General features: G+C 42.1%; 2 protein-coding genes across 3 annotated transcripts in view; both read left to right on the forward strand.

Annotated features, from left to right (window-relative positions):
• Positions 1 to 4,385, forward strand: part of LOC145332875 (aminoacylase-1-like) — a 47,595-nt gene extending 43,210 nt beyond the window's left edge. Inside the window, exons 14-17 of one of the 2 annotated variants that reach the window (XM_080177964.1) lie at positions 229 to 289; positions 981 to 1,087; positions 1,552 to 1,610; positions 4,315 to 4,385. In XM_080177964.1, coding sequence (XP_080034090.1) covers positions 229 to 289; positions 981 to 1,087; positions 1,552 to 1,601 — 218 coding nt within the window. In that variant the 3' untranslated portion in view covers positions 1,602 to 1,610; positions 4,315 to 4,385. Of the gene's footprint in view, positions 1 to 228; positions 290 to 980; positions 1,088 to 1,551; positions 1,659 to 4,314 lie in introns of those variants that run through there. The other variant, XM_080177963.1, reaches the window with a different exon arrangement.
• Positions 4,386 to 4,712: 327 nt separating this feature from the next.
• The window catches only part of LOC145331258 (mitogen-activated protein kinase kinase kinase kinase 5-like), a 46,567-nt gene continuing 33,885 nt past the window's right edge, over positions 4,713 to 17,394 (forward strand). Inside the window, exon 1 of the mRNA XM_080175875.1 lies at positions 4,713 to 4,765. The gene's annotated coding sequence lies outside the window, so the exon portion shown is untranslated. The remainder of the gene's footprint in view (positions 4,766 to 17,394) is intronic.

The following is a 17,394-nucleotide window of genomic DNA, read 5'->3' on the forward strand; positions in this document are numbered from 1 at the left end:
TGTTGTAAATTGCAAAAGTCTTCTTCATCTTCTTTACAAGTTACCAACCCTTTTTCTAAATATACATTTTTAATCATAATAATAGGTTTACTATTGTATCAACTTTATGAATTAGTTTTTAATGTCCCCTCCCTCCTCTATAATAGAAAACAAGACTGACATACAGAGCGAGGGAAGCTAAGCAGGTTGCGTTTCTAAAAAATTTTAAAATGATGATTTCTATTTCAGGAATCAATAAGCATAATTTGAAGACAAAGAATGAAATATTTCCAGCTGGGACGGATTCAAGGTAAAGGGTGGAACAAAATAGTTATTTATCGCATCGTATTATAAACAGTTTTCCGCGGATATAAAAAGATAAAAAATCAGTTATTTTAGCCCGTGCCTTCGGTATCTCGGGTCTAATAAAATTGGTTTTAATCTTAAAATTGTACACTTTTATATTCGTAGAAAACTGGATATAATACGATATGAAACATGATTTTTCGGTATGGCTTTGTACCGGTTCTAATCCAGCGGAAATTAATCGATTTTGAAGCCATACTGGAAAATTATCACTCTATCATGATAATTAGGTAGTTGTTGCACCTTTTACTTTTGTTTTTAACTAGCTCTTGAGGAATAAGGGACTTTTTCCTATAGTAACAAAGGTTTTTATAAAAGAAATATTGATTCAAGTCAAATTTCTATTCCTTTTGTCCTTAATTGCAATAAGCTAGGTACACTGTGATTAGTTTCTGTCTGTTTGTCTGATAAAGTCATTTACCAAAAACAAGACTTTTTATCTGCAAAGATGCACCCAAATCAAGATTTTAAAAATAGTCCCTAAAGTTTTTAAGTCAACGAATAAAAAATGGTGTTTAAAAAACTTTTTAGACTAGAATACAATATAATTTACAGACCTAATCTTCCTCCTTACTTTTCTTTGTTCTTTTCATTCATCGGTAATTATTCGCGGATTTATTTAATAATACTTTTAGATATCTAAGAGAAGTGGGTATTCCAGCCATTGGTTTCTCCCCCATGCCAAACACACCAACCCTACTTCACGATCATGATGAGTTTCTTAATGAAAACATTTTCTTAAAGGAAATCATTGATAAATTAAAATCGTTTATTTAAGTGCTCTTTAAAATACTAGCGGCTACGCTTACGTTGGGGTGGGAAGTTGGCCTGCCCTCCATCTATTTTAGTTTAAAGTAAAAACTTAATTTGGGAGGGGGGGGGGAGGTAATTTTCTATGGTCGATATACCTTAGGAAGGTGGAGATACCCTCCCCCAAAATAGTTATAAACCTTCCCTAGACCTATTAGAAGTTTTAGTAAAGAAGAACTATATCAGTTTGCGAGATCCTTCGCTAGAGACAAAAAAATTACTACTTTATGTAAAAGGATTGATACAATGGATATAGAAATACGTGGATATATTGACAGGGGAATATTTTTCGTCAATTTAGGTTGCTAATATTATAAGGATCTCATTTATTGGTCAGCTCGTTCATCCAGTAGGAGGGGAGAGAAGCAAAAGCAAATATTAATGATTTTTGACAACAGGGAATTGATGTGTTTACAGATATTATCCAAAACTTGGGCAATGTTTGAACATTTTTCAGGAATATTAATAAACTTTCGATGATTTTTTCTTTTTCTCTCGCAAAGTGTATAGGTATAAATTAAGGAATATTCAGACTGATTGTAAACCCTGGGAGGGAGTAGTCAGTAGACGATAAATTAATGATATTAAAAATTGTGAACCACGTTACCTTATTTATTGGTTTTGGGTACAGTGCAGTAATAAAATTTCTGTTTGTTCAAAATCAGTGTTGTTTAAACTTATCAACCAATGCTTTTAATCTACAGAAAGGGTAATTTTGTTTCTTCTGATTTGAAATGATCCATTGTCTTATCCCTTATGATTCCTGCTGTAAACCACAATCAGCTTAGTGGCTAGATTTCGTGAATATTTTACTTTACTACTTTATGCTTTTTCTCATAAAAATCGTTACCACTTATGGACTAAATATTCTAAGTTTCTTATGTACTTTGCTGCAATGTATAATATTTTCTTAATTGACTTAATTATGATAAATATCTACTTTATGTATAAAAGCTTTATTTATATTTTCTGTTAGGTTAATGATGTTTCAGGGATCTAAGGGCAGTGGCGTGCAAAGCACTTTGTCTAGGGGAGGGCATTTTGAAGATTTTGTAAAATTTTGCCCCCCCCTAAATCAAAGTGCCCCGGGGGGGCACTTTGCTTTAGGGGGGGGGCATTTTGATTATGGGCCTTCTAGTCCTTATCCCTTCTTCCCCATCCCTTCCCCCATCCCTATTTCCCATTTATATCCCCCATCTCTTCCCCCCCCATCTCTTCTCCCCCATCCCTTCTCCCAACCCTGCAATGACCGAAGGGAAGGGAGCTAGAAAACATCTTCGAAAAAAAAGTACAGAAGATAATTTAACCTTCCCCCCCCCCCCCCCCACCACAATACATTTTTTATGGGTGGAAGGGGATGTTATAAAATCTCAGCAGGAAGGATGAATAACCCCATTAAAAAAAATGGGGGGGGGAGATAAAAACACTCATTTTGGAAATAATTTACCAAAAATTTACCTAATATGTAAAACTGATTTTAAATATTTCTTTATTGTATGACAACAAGGATGACAACATCTTTAAGTAGCAAAGCACAAAAAATCATCCGACCTCCATGAATTTTTGATAGTTAATTATACTCCATAATGAGAATGTTAACATTAAGTTTTAGCCTTCTATCTTTAATTGCAGTTGAAAAAATCACATTTCCCCTTTAGAATTACGTACTGACAGCCATAGTGGATTATAGAGAAGCTAAAAAGTTATATCAACATATCCTACCCTCTTTAAATGGCACTTTAAAACTCTGTTAATTTTTGATTAAGTGGTGTTTCCAATTATATATAAGGGTGGTGTGTGAAGCGCACCTAAAAATATTTACTCCCCCTTTGAACTAAAATCAATTAAAGACAACAAGAGTGGCGTATTTTATCAAGTTAGGAATATAGAGTGTAGTTAGTTTTAAGGGTTTTTAATGAAAATTCAAAATTTAATAAAATAAACATGTTTTTTTGTAAGGGTATGTACACATAAAAAAATAAAAAACTTATCCTGAAAATAATATAACATCATATATAGTTATTCATTTAGACAGACATACAGTGTTGAGAAAAAGGCTTAGATAAATATCAACACTATTTCTTTTTTATATAAAATAACTTTTTGATGAAATATTTGTTTTTACACATGTTTTTTATAGAAATAAAAACAAAATATACAATGTGATAAAAAGCAGAAACCATTTGGAAGGGCGCGAAGCGCAATTTTTTTCTTCAAATATGCAGGGATGGAGGGGTTTTTGGGCTATTTATTACACTAGTCCCCAATATTTCATATAAAATTTTCTTATTCGTTGGCTCAACAACTTTGGGGACTTGTGTACATACCCTTACAAAAAAAACAGGTTTTTTTATGGAATTTTGATTGGTTGGTTAATTAAGTCGAGTTTCCATACATTTCATCCACTAATTGTAATCTATATAAGGGGTAATTTTGTGTATCATTATTGGGGATGAACAAAATTTCTTTGGTAAAAAGTTTATATTATACAAAATAAAATACTTCCTATTACCTGGTTTGTTATGTTCAGTGAAAAAAGATTATAACCTAATTTCTACACTAATTAGAAAATTTGGTAAGGTTAAATGAATAGTAACTGTCTGTTTGGCGCGGAGCGCCAAAATTTTTTGTTGTTGAGTATTTCTTGATCTTTTTTTTTGGAAACTGGGATAGTTTTGCTATTTGTAGGGTATGGGGCAAAAAGGGGCATTTTTGTTGACCAGGGGGGGGCAAAATGGGGCATTTTTCAACATTTAGGGGGGGCAGGGGGGGCGGTGGCTAGGGGGGGGGGGCAGGGGGGGGCGTTTTGGTCGCTAGGGGGGGGCGATTGCCCCAAATGCCCCCTTCGGTTCGCACGCCACTGTCTAAGGGATAAGACAATGAAAGATAAATTTTATGTACATCCAACTGATGACACACAAAATTTTCCTACTTGTAGATTAAAATTAGTGGTTGTAACGTTTGAACACTCAACTTAATAAACCAAGCAATCAAAATTCAGTAAAAGTCCCCAAAGATAAGCCAATGAATAAGAAAACGTTATTGTAAAACTTTGGGGGCTAGTTTCATTAGCAGCCCATTGTCCCCTCTCCCTCTCTGATTATGTTTACAATATTATTATTATTATTATTGCAGAAAGTTTATTAGATATTGATTTATAGGAAAATCTGTGCTATTAATACCCAGATTTATGTAGTTATTATCAACATAGAAAAAAAATATTATAATGTATAACATATCTAATAAGGTATACTTGTGCATCATAGACGTCTTAGGGGGGGGGCGGTAAGCAGAGTTTACCCCCTTATTTTACCCCCCCCCCCCCCTTTTTATTCAGAAAAAAGCTTGGATGTCGTTTTCAATGCAAACTTATAAAAAAAACAAATAATATTCAATAACAAACTGATTGAAAAATAAAATGTGATATTTTACTCGTTTATGAGCTTTAATTTTATGCTTTATAAATTTTATACCTATTAGTGATTTGTTTGACATATTGTTATTTTTACACTTTTATACGTATAAACTTATTGTTGACATATTTAATCTCTAATTTCAGATTAATAAACAAAAAAAATGTGAGTTGTACTGTTGCAGAAAAAGATTTTATGTGAGAATACGTATAAAGAATAATATATTTGCAGTAAAATATTAATTTTCACTTACAATGAAATACACTTATTAAAAGATATTTTAAAACAACTTTCGGATGTAGTTCAGAGCTTGATCTTTAAATCGTTTTTATGCCGCGCTGAATCGGGGCGATTCAGAGGTAAACCGTAGGTGCGCTGGTGGTAAGCCACAGCGCACCTGATTTTTAAAAGATTTTCGGTGCGGTGTTGTTAAATCGCTTGCGCACTCGCTAAAATATCGATCCGCGCCAGTACAACTTTATTACTTAAGCAGTGTCAGTAAGGTATTTTATATAAAATACCGTGTCAGTATAGTATTTTATATAAAACATTAATATATAATTTATTTTAAAAATAACTATAAAAATGTTTTCACGATAGTTTTGCAATAAAATATTAAAGTAATTAAAAAAAAATATTTATTTATTAAATAAATCACCCCGATTTAAACTGCCAATGCCACTCGGTGAGTGGCATTGGCGCGCCGGGCCCGCGCCACTGCCCGATTCAAATCACCCATGCAAATTCGATTTAAAGATTGATATTAATAATTTGATGGTGCGCCCAATGAATCGCCCCGGTTTAAATCACCTATAAACGATTTAAAGATCGAGCTCAGTTCACGGTAACGAGTATCTCCAAAAATCTATGAATAATAAGGGCTGTTAGCTGCCAAACGACTGAACGTACAGATCATACCGGCACACTGTTTTAAGCGGCATAAGAAAGTCTACAAATACACAGTGGGATCTTTTGCCAAAAAACGGGACATTTAGAGTAGACAAAAGTAAACTTCAATAAATAAGCTTGTATTTGAAGAAATGATGTAATTTCTTTTGCTTTAACTCGGAAATAACTTAAATTTTGCCTCTGTTAACTTCTAATGTGCATTTGGTAAGTACGTCTTGCTGTTTTGGAGGAGCGAAGCTACCCTATTTTTAAAAAATCTATAAAACTTCATAACTTTAGTTAGGATAGGAATATTTTAACAAAATCAACGTCTATGTGAATATTTCTTCAATGCAAACAATGTTTGTGAACAAGAATATAGCGTCAGGTGCACCCATTTCGAGTCCCGGCATTTTTAGGTAGGTCCAGTATAAGTAAAATAGGACACTTATAAGGCATGTTTTCAAATATTTTTTTTTACAGATATAAACAACAATAACATAATTTTCAAAACACTTTTGATTTTGTGTTAATACCTTTATTCTAGGTCTAGCTATCTTCATTTAAAGTTTGTATAAGAATATAAGCATAATTACTTAAATTATATTCTCTCTCAAACATATATTTCTCTCTCTCTCTCTGATGCGTATATAATGTTTTTGCAATATTGTGGTAATACGACACCCAGACGGACAGGCAGTTTACAGAGTTGCTTCGCTGTGACTTATGATAACAAACCCCCTGCACTAATCTTATTATATCACCATCTATCTCATGACCGCTGTTGACCCCGCAACCCAGCGGTCAAACTGGCCTGCCTAAATGTGGGGAGGGGACTCAAACATGCAACTATCACGCGTCCCTCACGCGCTTATATAACCGGGAGGCGCTGCCTCCCCTTTTACCACCGCTGCCCCCACAGCCTGTCTACCGCCGGGAGCTAAGCCCTAGCGTCCCACACCCCCTTCAAACCTAACCATTGTTATAATCTGTTGTATATATATAGTAAACATTGCTTGTAAATATTATTCAGTTTAAATATATAATTTCTGTATGATTGAATCCTGCTTGTTTGTTTTGGTAGAATAATTAAAGGCTAGGGCTCGTTGAATCCGAACTCGTTACCCTGTGGGCCGAGAACGCTCGGCTTACCAGAACTTGGTGTCAGCGTGTTTCAATCGAGCCTTACAGAAACTAGCCTATTCTACCTCTGATTGGACCCTTTGGCAAGTAAGGGGACAATCAGCCGCCAACTGAGAAGCCAACTGACCCGTGAGACGGCCTTTTTAGGTCAAATTTCCATCATTTTGAACGCAATATGTGGGCCTCTGGCCTACGGCAAGCAGATTTAGCCTGCTAAAAGCGCCAGTTAAGACGCTTTTTCCGTGCTGTGTAGGAGTAGCGCTAGGTGCGCAGCCACGGAAATCGGATAATTTAGCTCAGACGGCTACAGAACTGAGTCTAAATTGGCAAGTGTAGCTGGGACAAGCCCCAGGACACCCAGGCCAAACCTACGAGACAGACAGCTGGGTGCTGGTCTCCTTAAGAAGGCAATGTGTGGCTGCGAAGCTTCAGCACACAAGTAAGCCCTACCACTGCGACGGATAGCAGATTTTGAGCCACAGGCACGGCAGGACGGGACATTCCCTGCCGCTGCCTCCCAGGATTCGAACCCGAGGCGCTGCAGGACGGGCCATTCCCTGCCGCCATTTTCGGGATTCGAACCAGCGGCGCTGTAGGACGGGTCATTCCCTACCGCCGTCACCCCTCTGAACCTTGCAGGACGGACATTCCCTGCTGCCAGTGCTTCCAGAATCACACCTAGAGCTCCTAGTGATAACAACACATAAGTGTGTATAAATGTCAACCAAGTGATAAAAATAAATATAAAATTGTTGACCCAGTGATAATTAATAAGCTCTAGTGATTCGAAGCTACAGTCTAAGCAACCATGGTAAGCGATACCACCATAGCTGCGGTTCGGCCACCACCGAAGTTTCTGCCAACCCCAGCCGAACGAGAGGCCCCCTTGTCTCAAGGGCAGGACCTCCACTTCCCCTGCCATGTCAGGGTGAGGTTTCCTACTCCTGACCCTGCCCAGCATGTACAGGTTGATGCCATGATCGATTCTGGCAACCGTGTACCAGGGTCTGCTGTAATTTCTGAACACCTCATGCACGCAATGGGCGTGCAACGCATGTTGATTCCGGACAACACCCAAATCCTGACTGCTAACGAGGAAGGCCAGCCCCTCCAGGTAATAGGAAAATTAAAAGAGTTATATATGGCAGTCTCACACACCCTTATACTCCATCTATACCACGTGACTGTGGTCCGGAACCTCTCACACCCTCTGAACCTAGGAGGGTATTTTCTCAAGGAGTTCGGAACTAGGCTCTGTTTCGACATGCAACCACCTTGCTTGTGGGTGCGTGGGGAGTTTATCCCACTCCGTGGCGTCCCCATTGACCGGGAGACAGCCGAGAGAGAGCTAAGTTATGAGGGGCCTCTGCCAGGCCCCCTGCCAGAGCAGCCGCGTGTGGTTGAGAAAGGCACACACTGGGTGGACGCTGAGCTCAACGCACACAAGGGGGCTAACCTGCTAGCCATGGGGTTGCCCCCAGTGCCCAAGGTGCCGAGGGAGAGCCTGCCAACAACGTTTCCTGAGATTGCCAGCCCTCCAGAACCAATCTTCTCCACCGACACCTTTATCAACGGCCAGCCGTGCCCACCTGGCCCCCTCTACCTGGGACCTCCAGCCAGTCCACCAGCCAAGCCCGAGTCCAGACCCGTCAAGTCGCGGTCTGATGTACCCGGAGCCACACTCAACTCCCAGGCCTCAGCCTCTCCCGGCGCCGTGCCCGTCAAGTCGTGGCCGGCTGCCTCCGGAACCATGCATGGCTCCGCTACCTCAGCCTCTCCGAGCGCCGAGCCCGTCAAGTCGCGGCCGGACGCCCACGGAGCCAAGGCTGGACCCAGCACTTTGGCCTCTCCCAGCGCCGAGCCCGTCAAATCGTGGCCGGACGCCCTCGGAGCCACACCTGGCTCCGACACGTCAGCCCCTCCAGAAGCCGAGCCCGTCAAGTCGCGGCCGGTGGGTCCCGGAGCCAAAGCTGACCCCGCACCAGCCACGTATAGGCTAAGCGCTGTCACTCCAACTGATGGCCAGCCACCCCAGCTCCGCACAGCCAAGCGGGTGGTCCTGCCTGGCCGCGGGGTCATGGCGGTTTCTGTTGAGCTAGTAGGCCATCGCACCAAGGATGCCATCCAACTAGCTGCCCCAGAACAGAGGTTTGGGGAGGATCTTGTCATCCCAGAGGGCCTGTATGCCCACAGGCCTGGCTCCGCCACTGTGTTTAGAGTACTGGTGGTAAATGAAGGGGAGATGCCCCTCTTGCTGGATGCTGGCCTCCCAGTGGCTGGGGAGCTGGTCAAGCCTGACATTCTAGAGGTCTCTGATACGCCTCCCCCGCGTCTCCACTCGTTCCAAGAGCCTGCTGAGCCCCCAGAAATGCAGGAGTTGTGGGAGGCCCTGGAGATGGAAGACAATGAGTTCCTACGCAAGGACCCCTTGCTCAAGAAGGAGGTCTGGACTATGTTGTCAGAATACAGAGACGTCTTCTCCAATTCTACCCCCGGCTGCACAGATGTGGTTGAGTTGCAGCTGCGCCTCAAGCCAGGGACCCAGCCGATCCGCCAGAGATTTAGGGATCTGAACCCGCGGCAAGAGGCTGAACTGGAGAAACAACTGGACACCTGGCTACAGGAGGGAGTTATAGAGCCGTCAGACTCCGCCTGGAGCAGCCCCCTGGTGCCCATCAAGAAGAAGGACGGGAGCACCCGCTGGGCCGTCGACTACAGAGCCCTCAACAAGTGCCTGGAACTGGACAGCTACCCCCTGCCTAGGATCCAGCAGTTGGTAGAACGAGCTGGAGGGCACCGTGTCTACAGTGCCTTAGACGCGGTGGCCGCATACTACACCATCCGTGTGTCCGAGGACAGCCGGCCCTGCACCGCCTTCACCACCCCCAGGGGCTTGTATCAATGGAAAAGGATGCCCTTTGGCCTGGCTACGGCACCGTCTGTCTATTCCAGGTTTATTGCAGGGGTCCTAAACCCACTAGGCACAGCCAACCTCCAGTCATACCTTGACGACGTCCTGACCTTCCACCAGGATACCTGGGCCCACCTGGCCAGGCTCCGAGAGGTCTTGGAAGCCCACCGCAGGGGAGGAATCCGCCTCAAGCCAGCCAAGACCAAGCTGTTCCGATCCAAGGTGGATTATCTGGGCCACACCCTCAGCCGTGAGGGGATAGCCATGCAGGAGGACTATATTGACCGTATCCTGGACTGGCCGGCCCCCAGCACCCCCAAGGATTTGCTGGCGCTGCTGGGGTTCTTTGGATACTACCGCCTGTTCATCCCAGGAGTATGCAGACCTCACCTACGAGATGAATCGGCAGAAGACGGCCAAGACCCTAACCTGGACGCCTGAGATGGAAGCCCAGCTGCTGCAACTCAAGGACAAGTTCCGCAAGGCCCCCATCCGAGCGCCGCCCAGGTTTGATTTGCCAGCGGTGTTCCAGCTCACCACAGACTTCAGCAGCTGCGCCATCTCTGCCATACTGAGTCAATGCCAGGATGGCAAGGAGAGGCTGATTGCCGCCGTGGGGCGCAAGACAACCGACCCTGAGACGCGCTACCCGTCCTGGAAGGGAGAGATGGCCGCCATCATGTATGGGATCCGAAAGTTCCACGGCATCTTGTCCTACCGCAGCTTCCAGATCAACACTGATTCCTCAGCCTTGCTACAGATGAAATCACTGAACACCTCCACAGGGATGGTGGCCCGCTGGCAGGAGGAGCTAGCGGCCTTAGACTTTACCGTCTGCCACCGGCCTGGCACCCAGAATACCAACGCCGACGCCCTCAGCCGCCGGGAAGACGCCAACATGCCATCGGCTAGCGCCGAAGAATTAGCAGAGCAGGCTGAGTATATCCACAACCTTTGCCAGCTAGGGGAGTCCGCAGCTAGCCGGCCCCCTGCCGCCCGACTGGATCCAGCTAGAGTATTGGAGGCCCAGACACAGGACCCCCTCCTGCTCCGTGTCCGCCAATGGGTGGCTGATGGCAAAGCCCCAACTAAGGCTGAGCTGCGTGGCAAGGAACGAGACGAGCAGCAGTACGCCAGCCGCTTCCCAGCCTTGGGGCTTGACGAGCATGGCTGCCTCACCACCACTGACCAGACCCTGACAGGGGAGAGGACAAGATACCTGCTGCCTTCGGCCCTCCAGCAGGACGCGTTCTTTCTAGCCCATGGGACCCCCATGGCTGGGCACTTTGGGATGGACGCGACTATCGCCCGCGTTGCCATGCACTTCTGGTGGCCCAACCTGGCCCGTGACATCCGTCTGATGGTTCAGACTTGCCCTGAGTGTGTCCAGAAGGTTACCAAGGAGAGACTGAAGCAAGGGATCCACGTGCCCTCCCATCAGGGGTATCCACAGCAAGTCCTATTTATCGACCTGGTGGGGCCACTGCCAGAGACCCCAGCTGGGAACCGCTATATCCTCACCTGCCAAGATGGGTTCAGCCGGTTTGTCAGCCTCTACGCCATCCCCAACAAGCGCACCCTCACGGTGGCTGAGACCCTGCTGCACCGCCACCTGGCCACGTTCGGATGCCCCCTGAAGATCCATTCCGACAATGGAATGGAGTTTACCGGCCTGGTATTCCAGGAACTGGCCTCCAGGCTTGAGATTGGCCTAACACATCCACCACCCTACAACCCGCAGTCCAACCGAGTGGAGAGGTTTCATAGGACGCTCAACACAGGCATGCGCCTGTTCCTAGACAGAGACGATAACAACTGGGAGCCCCACCTGCCTGCCATCGCCTTCGCCTACAACACCAAGGCCTGCAGATCCACTGGCGTGACCCCGTTCCTGGCCTTCTTTGGGAGAGAGGCCAAACTTCCGGTGGACATGGTACTACGGCTGCCAGAGACCGAATATGCTTCAGTTCCAGCCAACGTCCAAGCTCTCTTGCAGCGCTACTATGCAGTGTATGATGCCATCCAGCAGAAGGAGGAGGGAGCCATCCGGAGGAGCGCGGCAGCGTACGAAGGCACGGCCAAGTATGAGGTTGGAGACTTGGTCTGGTACCTGGCCCCCCGCCTGGTGCCAGGGAAGGCAGCCAAGATTACCAAGAGATGGACTGGCCCCTGGAAAGTAGTGAGGCAAGCTACAGAAGTACATTATGTCATCAAACCTGCCTCTCCAGTAGCCAGGATCTCAGAAGTTACCGCGCATGTAGGCCGACTGCGCAAATACACTGGAGACGTGACTGCCCACCAGATCCCAGCAGACATCCAAGTTGATATGGACGGCGACGAGGATGCCACCGAGCTGCCAGTTGGAGTGGCGGCGCCCGCAGCTAGCGACCCAGGACAGCTCCCAGTGCACCAGCCAGCCGCAGCCGCCCCACAGCCTAGCGGCCAGGATCGTGACCCAGTAGAGGAGAACCTGCAGGAGCCGCCCAACGAACCACCGCCGCCGCCGCCCGCTCCAGAGCCACCCAGAGATGCCATCTGGAATCCTGACGCGGACATGGAGAACCTTCCAGCCAGCAGCGAGCCTGTAGGAGAAGAACCAGCCACTGCGATGGAAGAGGCCGCCCCAGAAGACGAAGCTGAAGCCATGTGCCCCCTGTTGATGACAGCCATCCCCATCCGGGTAGGAGCTAGGAGACCAAGCAACCTGAATCAAGCAGGCGTCCCCATGGAGTTCTATGCGCCCTCTGCCATCGTCATTCCCCCCTTAGGAACCACCAGAGTCAGCCTAGGCCTCCGTGTCCAGTTACCAGCTGAGGCAGAGCTAATCCTGCAGACGAGGCAAAATTTCCAGCGGCGGGGCTTGGCCGTCGCCAACCCACGCCTAGAAGCCAACCAGGAGCTGACAATGCTGATATCCAACCACAGTCAGACCGAGCAACGAGTGTCCCGGGGAGCCTGTGTAGCCCGAGCTGTCCTCCATCGAGCGGTGCCTCAAGAAGAGCCTGTCCTGCGCAGGCATAGGCTGTCGTATCCCCAGGTTCAAGGCCTGGTGGCTCGGGAGCCACGCAACCCTTGAAGGGGAGGTTGTGGTAATACGACACCCAGACGGACAGGCAGTTTACAGAGTTGCTTCGCTGTGACTTATGATAACAAACCCCCTGCACTAATCTTATTATATCACCATCTATCTCATGACCGCTGTTGACCCCGCAACCCAGCGGTCAAACTGGCCTGCCTAAATGTGGGGAGGGGACTCAAACATGCAACTATCACGCGTCCCTCACGCGCTTATATAACCGGGAGGCGCTGCCTCCCCTTTTACCACCGCTGCCCCCACAGCCTGTCTACCGCCGGGAGCTAAGCCCTAGCGTCCCACACCCCCTTCAAACCTAACCATTGTTATAATCTGTTGTATATATATAGTAAACATTGCTTGTAAATATTATTCAGTTTAAATATATAATTTCTGTATGATTGAATCCTGCTTGTTTGTTTTGGTAGAATAATTAAAGGCTAGGGCTCGTTGAATCCGAACTCGTTACCCTGTGGGCCGAGAACGCTCGGCTTACCAGAATATTATAATTAATCTCCAAATTTGAATTTCTGCTGGACCAATACCAGTTGGAACTACAAATTTTTTTAGAACACATGAAATTTAGCAAATTTAATTGCTAAAATAAAAGTATTTTTAAGTCATCTTTATTTAACGATTCTTTTATCCCTTAAATGTCCATTAAAACCGCGAGAACGGCAAAAATCGTTAAAAATCACGCCAACGGCGGCAAATAACGGCGAAACGGTTCGCCAGAGGCAAATGATGCATAAGTCAAGAAAGATCCGCCTTAATAAGTTTGAAAATATTGCAGAGATGACTTAGGGCTCTAAAATGACTCCTTCCCCCTCTAACGGGGGAAAATTTGAAATTAACAAGAACGAAATTGTTCAAACCATGCAATGTAAAATGCTCAATTACTCAAAAACGGACAAGAGGCCCCAGGTTGTGAAAACTGTTTTATACACAATACATGTTGTATATTAATATTATTATTGCAAAACCCGGGGCCTCCTGTCCGTTTTTGGGTAAAATGGAGAAAACTGATTTTTAGGGGTTAAAAATCTTAATATTTTTGGTGAAATTTTCTCACAAAATGTCAATTTACACCACCAAAAAAATATTTTTTTAAATTTTTTCTTTAATTAGACATTGGTACAGGTATCTGAAAAGTAGCTCAATAATTTTTTTTTTTCATAAGATGAACATAAATGTATTTTTTGTTGCCTTGAAAAAATTGTGTAAAAAAATCTGGAAAATCATCAAAACTGAAAAGAATTTTTTCACTACCTTTTTTAAAAATGGCATAAACCCGCCAAAAATTAATATTTTTAAAAAAATTATTTTCTAGCTGTCTACTTACAGCCATTATTAGGTCCTAGGATAGATAAAAGTCGATTTTAGATTTTTTGGATGTCCCGATTTTTTTCAAAAGATCCCACTGTGAAATAATTTGGAATAGCCAAAATTGATTGTTTCACAGGGAAAGCTTCACTGAAGAAAAAACGCGTAAATTAAGTCATTTTTGCGCATTTATATAACTGTGAATTATTGATCAATGACTATTCCAGATTATCAGTAGGCCTTCTTTTGTCGGTTAAAATTTTGTGCGAGTATAATCAACGTTCCACCGTTAGAAGCCTGTAGAGTTCATAGATTTTTGGAGATAATCGTTACCAAGAACATTTTAATGTGAACTGCACTTGACCCCAACTATCTAATCTTTAATGAATATAACTATTATCTTAGATATTTGATGTAATTTAATACTTCAAATATGTCTTTAAATTAAAATTTATATTTTAGTATAAAACGTCATTCTTAAAACTAGGGTCAGGAATAATAACAAGGATTTTTATTCAAAATTGTCTTGCAATGTTTTTTTACTTTTCCGCCAATGAAAATATTATAAAAGTGAAATCACCTACTACCTAAAGTATCACTGATTATCAAGGTTATAATGTAGCACAGTTGTTACCTATCGATAAAGAATTTGACTAGATAAATACAATGTTTTTTTTTATTAAATAAAACTATTTAAACTTTTCTTCTAGAAAATATAATCAGAAATTTAAGATAAAGACAGTTTAATATTCAGCATGTTGGGTAGTTTTTTATTTAAAGGGGAGTTTGCATGAACGAGAGCAAGTGATTAAAAGCACCTTCCAGCAGTGAATCTAAATATTTTTAAAAGCGAAGCTTTTCTATAATTAGGGTCGGTCCGTACGTCCGTCCGTCCGTCCGAAATAGATAGCTTTTATTCGTTAATTTAGGCATGTTAGAATTGTCCTATCGATTTCAAACTTTGCATGATGATTCCTGTAGTAGTTGGGTACGATTTAGAAAGCGTATCAACTCTATAATCAGTACCAGAATGTCCGTACGTCCATTTTAAACATGTTGATTTTTCTACTTTTTTAACAACAAATTTTCAAGTGTTTTAATTATCCGTTTGATCTGATTTTTGGTATATTGATTCCTGGGACAACAAAGAACAATATTATAAGCGAAGCAACTCTATAATCAAGTCCAAAAATGTAAGTATGTCCATAAACATTATCCTGTTTTTATGCAGTTTTTCAACAAATTTACCTACAATTTTGATTCGACATTTATACATTTATGTTCCGATTTTTCAGTTCAGATACTATACAAGTGTTAATGTCCGTTTGTCCTACCGTTTCAGTGCTTCGCTTTTATGGATGTTGTCATCCTTGTTTTTAATATATATTATGTTATGTTTGATATAGTTCTATCAACAAAAGAATGAGGTTTCACCATGATTTTCTATGAATAAAACTTTGAAATGTTAAGTATTTTTTCATGAAATGTCATCAAATGTTTTGTTGAATTTAAAGGTTCAAATAAAATAACGCCAAAACATTATCAAATGCTGCAAATTACGAAAGTACAGTGTACACTAATAAAACTGTTTACAATATTACAAGTTACCATCCCTTTTTCTAAATTAACATTTTTCATTGAAAAAGTTTTCTTTTGTTTTACAGCAGTTTGAACTCAATAAAATTTTTGATAATATATAGTCAAATAATAACTAACATTTCAAGTTTTTTTCATGTGAAACCATGGTAAAACTTATTTTATTTTAAATTGAGATTAACCATATTGAACATAACTCTGGTATATTCACCCCAGAAAAAAATTAGAATCACTGCTGGAATGTGCTTAGAATCACTTGCTCTCGTAAGTGCATACTTCTCTTTTAAAAAGCATAAGTGCACTAAAAAATTAATTTGTTTGTGTTAGGTAGGTTGGCATATACTTTTTTTTTTTAAAGTAAAAACACTGTATACCTATTAGAAATAAATAGTTATTTATTTGTTACCAACGACTAAAAATTTTTTTAAATGAAGTGCACTTTATTTTTTAACTGTCACTGAGTTAATCTAAGGGGGGGGGAAGTTTGTACAGTTATAGGAAATGAAATTCAGTACCAAATTTTGCCCTGGCCGTTTGGGCTTGTTTTTATAGTTATCAACCTAATTCTTTTTGTAAGCGCTCTTATATGATTGGATCTACCTGTAAAACTTTAAAAATTGAATTTTGTGACTTTCCCTTAAAGGGGCTAGTGGAGCAAAAGATCCCCTAACACTAAAATTTTAAGTTCTGAGACTATTTTCAGAGATATTGAGATGATTTTTTTAATGAAAACACTTTTTAACAAAACAGAACTAAGTAGCCAATACAAATTTCATTTTGGGACTTTCCTTCTAGGGGCTAGTGGAGCAAAAGGCCCCCAAACACTAAAATTTTAAGTTCTGAGCCTATTTTCGGAGATATTGAGATGATTTTTTTTTTATGAAAACTTTTTTCACAAAACCGAACTAAGTAGCAATTACAAATTTCATTTTGGGACTTTCCCTTAAAGGGGCTCGTGGAGCAAAAGACCCCCAAACACTAAGATTTTAAGTTCTGGGCCTATTTTCAGAGATATTGAGATGATTTTTTTTTATGAAAACTTTTTTCACAAAACCGAACTAACTAGCCATTACAAATTTCATTTTGGGACTTTCCCTTAAAGGGGCTAGTGGAGCAAAAGACCCCCAAACACTAAAATTTTAAATTCTGAGCCTATTTTCAGAGATTTTGAGACGATTTTTTTAATGAAAACACTTTTTAACAAAACCGAACTAAGTAGCCAATACAAATTTTATTTTGGGACTTTCCTTCTAGGGGCTAGTGGAGCAAAAGGCCCCCCAAACACTAAAATTTTAAGTTCTGAGCTTATTTTTAGAGATATTGAGATGATTTTTTCAAATGAAAATTTTTTTAACAAAACCGAACTAAGTCGCCATTACAAATTTCATTTTGGGACTTTCCTTCTAGGGGCTAGTTGAGCAAAAGACCCCCCAAACACTAAAATTTTCAGTTCTGAGCCTATTTTTGAGATATGAGATGATTTTTTTAATGAAAACATTTTTAACAAAACCGAATGAAGGAACCATTACAGATTTTATTTTGGGACTTTCCTTCTAGGGACTAGTGGAGCAAAAGGCCCCCCAAACACTGAAATTTTAACTTCTGAGCCTATTTTTAGAGATATTGAGACGATTTTTTTTAATAAAAATATTTTTAAAGAAATTAAACTAAGTAGCCATTACAAATTTCATTTTGGGACTTTCCTTCTAGGGACTAGTGGAGCAAAAGACCCCTAAACACTAAAATTTTAAGTTCTGAGCCTATTTTTAGAGATATTGAGATGATTTTTTTAAATGAAAATATTTTTAACAAAACCGAACTAAGTAGCCATTGCAAATTTCATTTTGGGACTTTCCTTCTAGGGACTAGTGGAGCAAAAGACCCCCAAACAC

This window comes from Acartia tonsa, chromosome 11 (genome assembly GCF_053477335.1).
Source record: "Acartia tonsa isolate MP-2025a chromosome 11, ASM5347733v1, whole genome shotgun sequence".
NCBI classification, from domain to species: Eukaryota; Metazoa; Arthropoda; class Copepoda; order Calanoida; family Acartiidae; genus Acartia; species Acartia tonsa.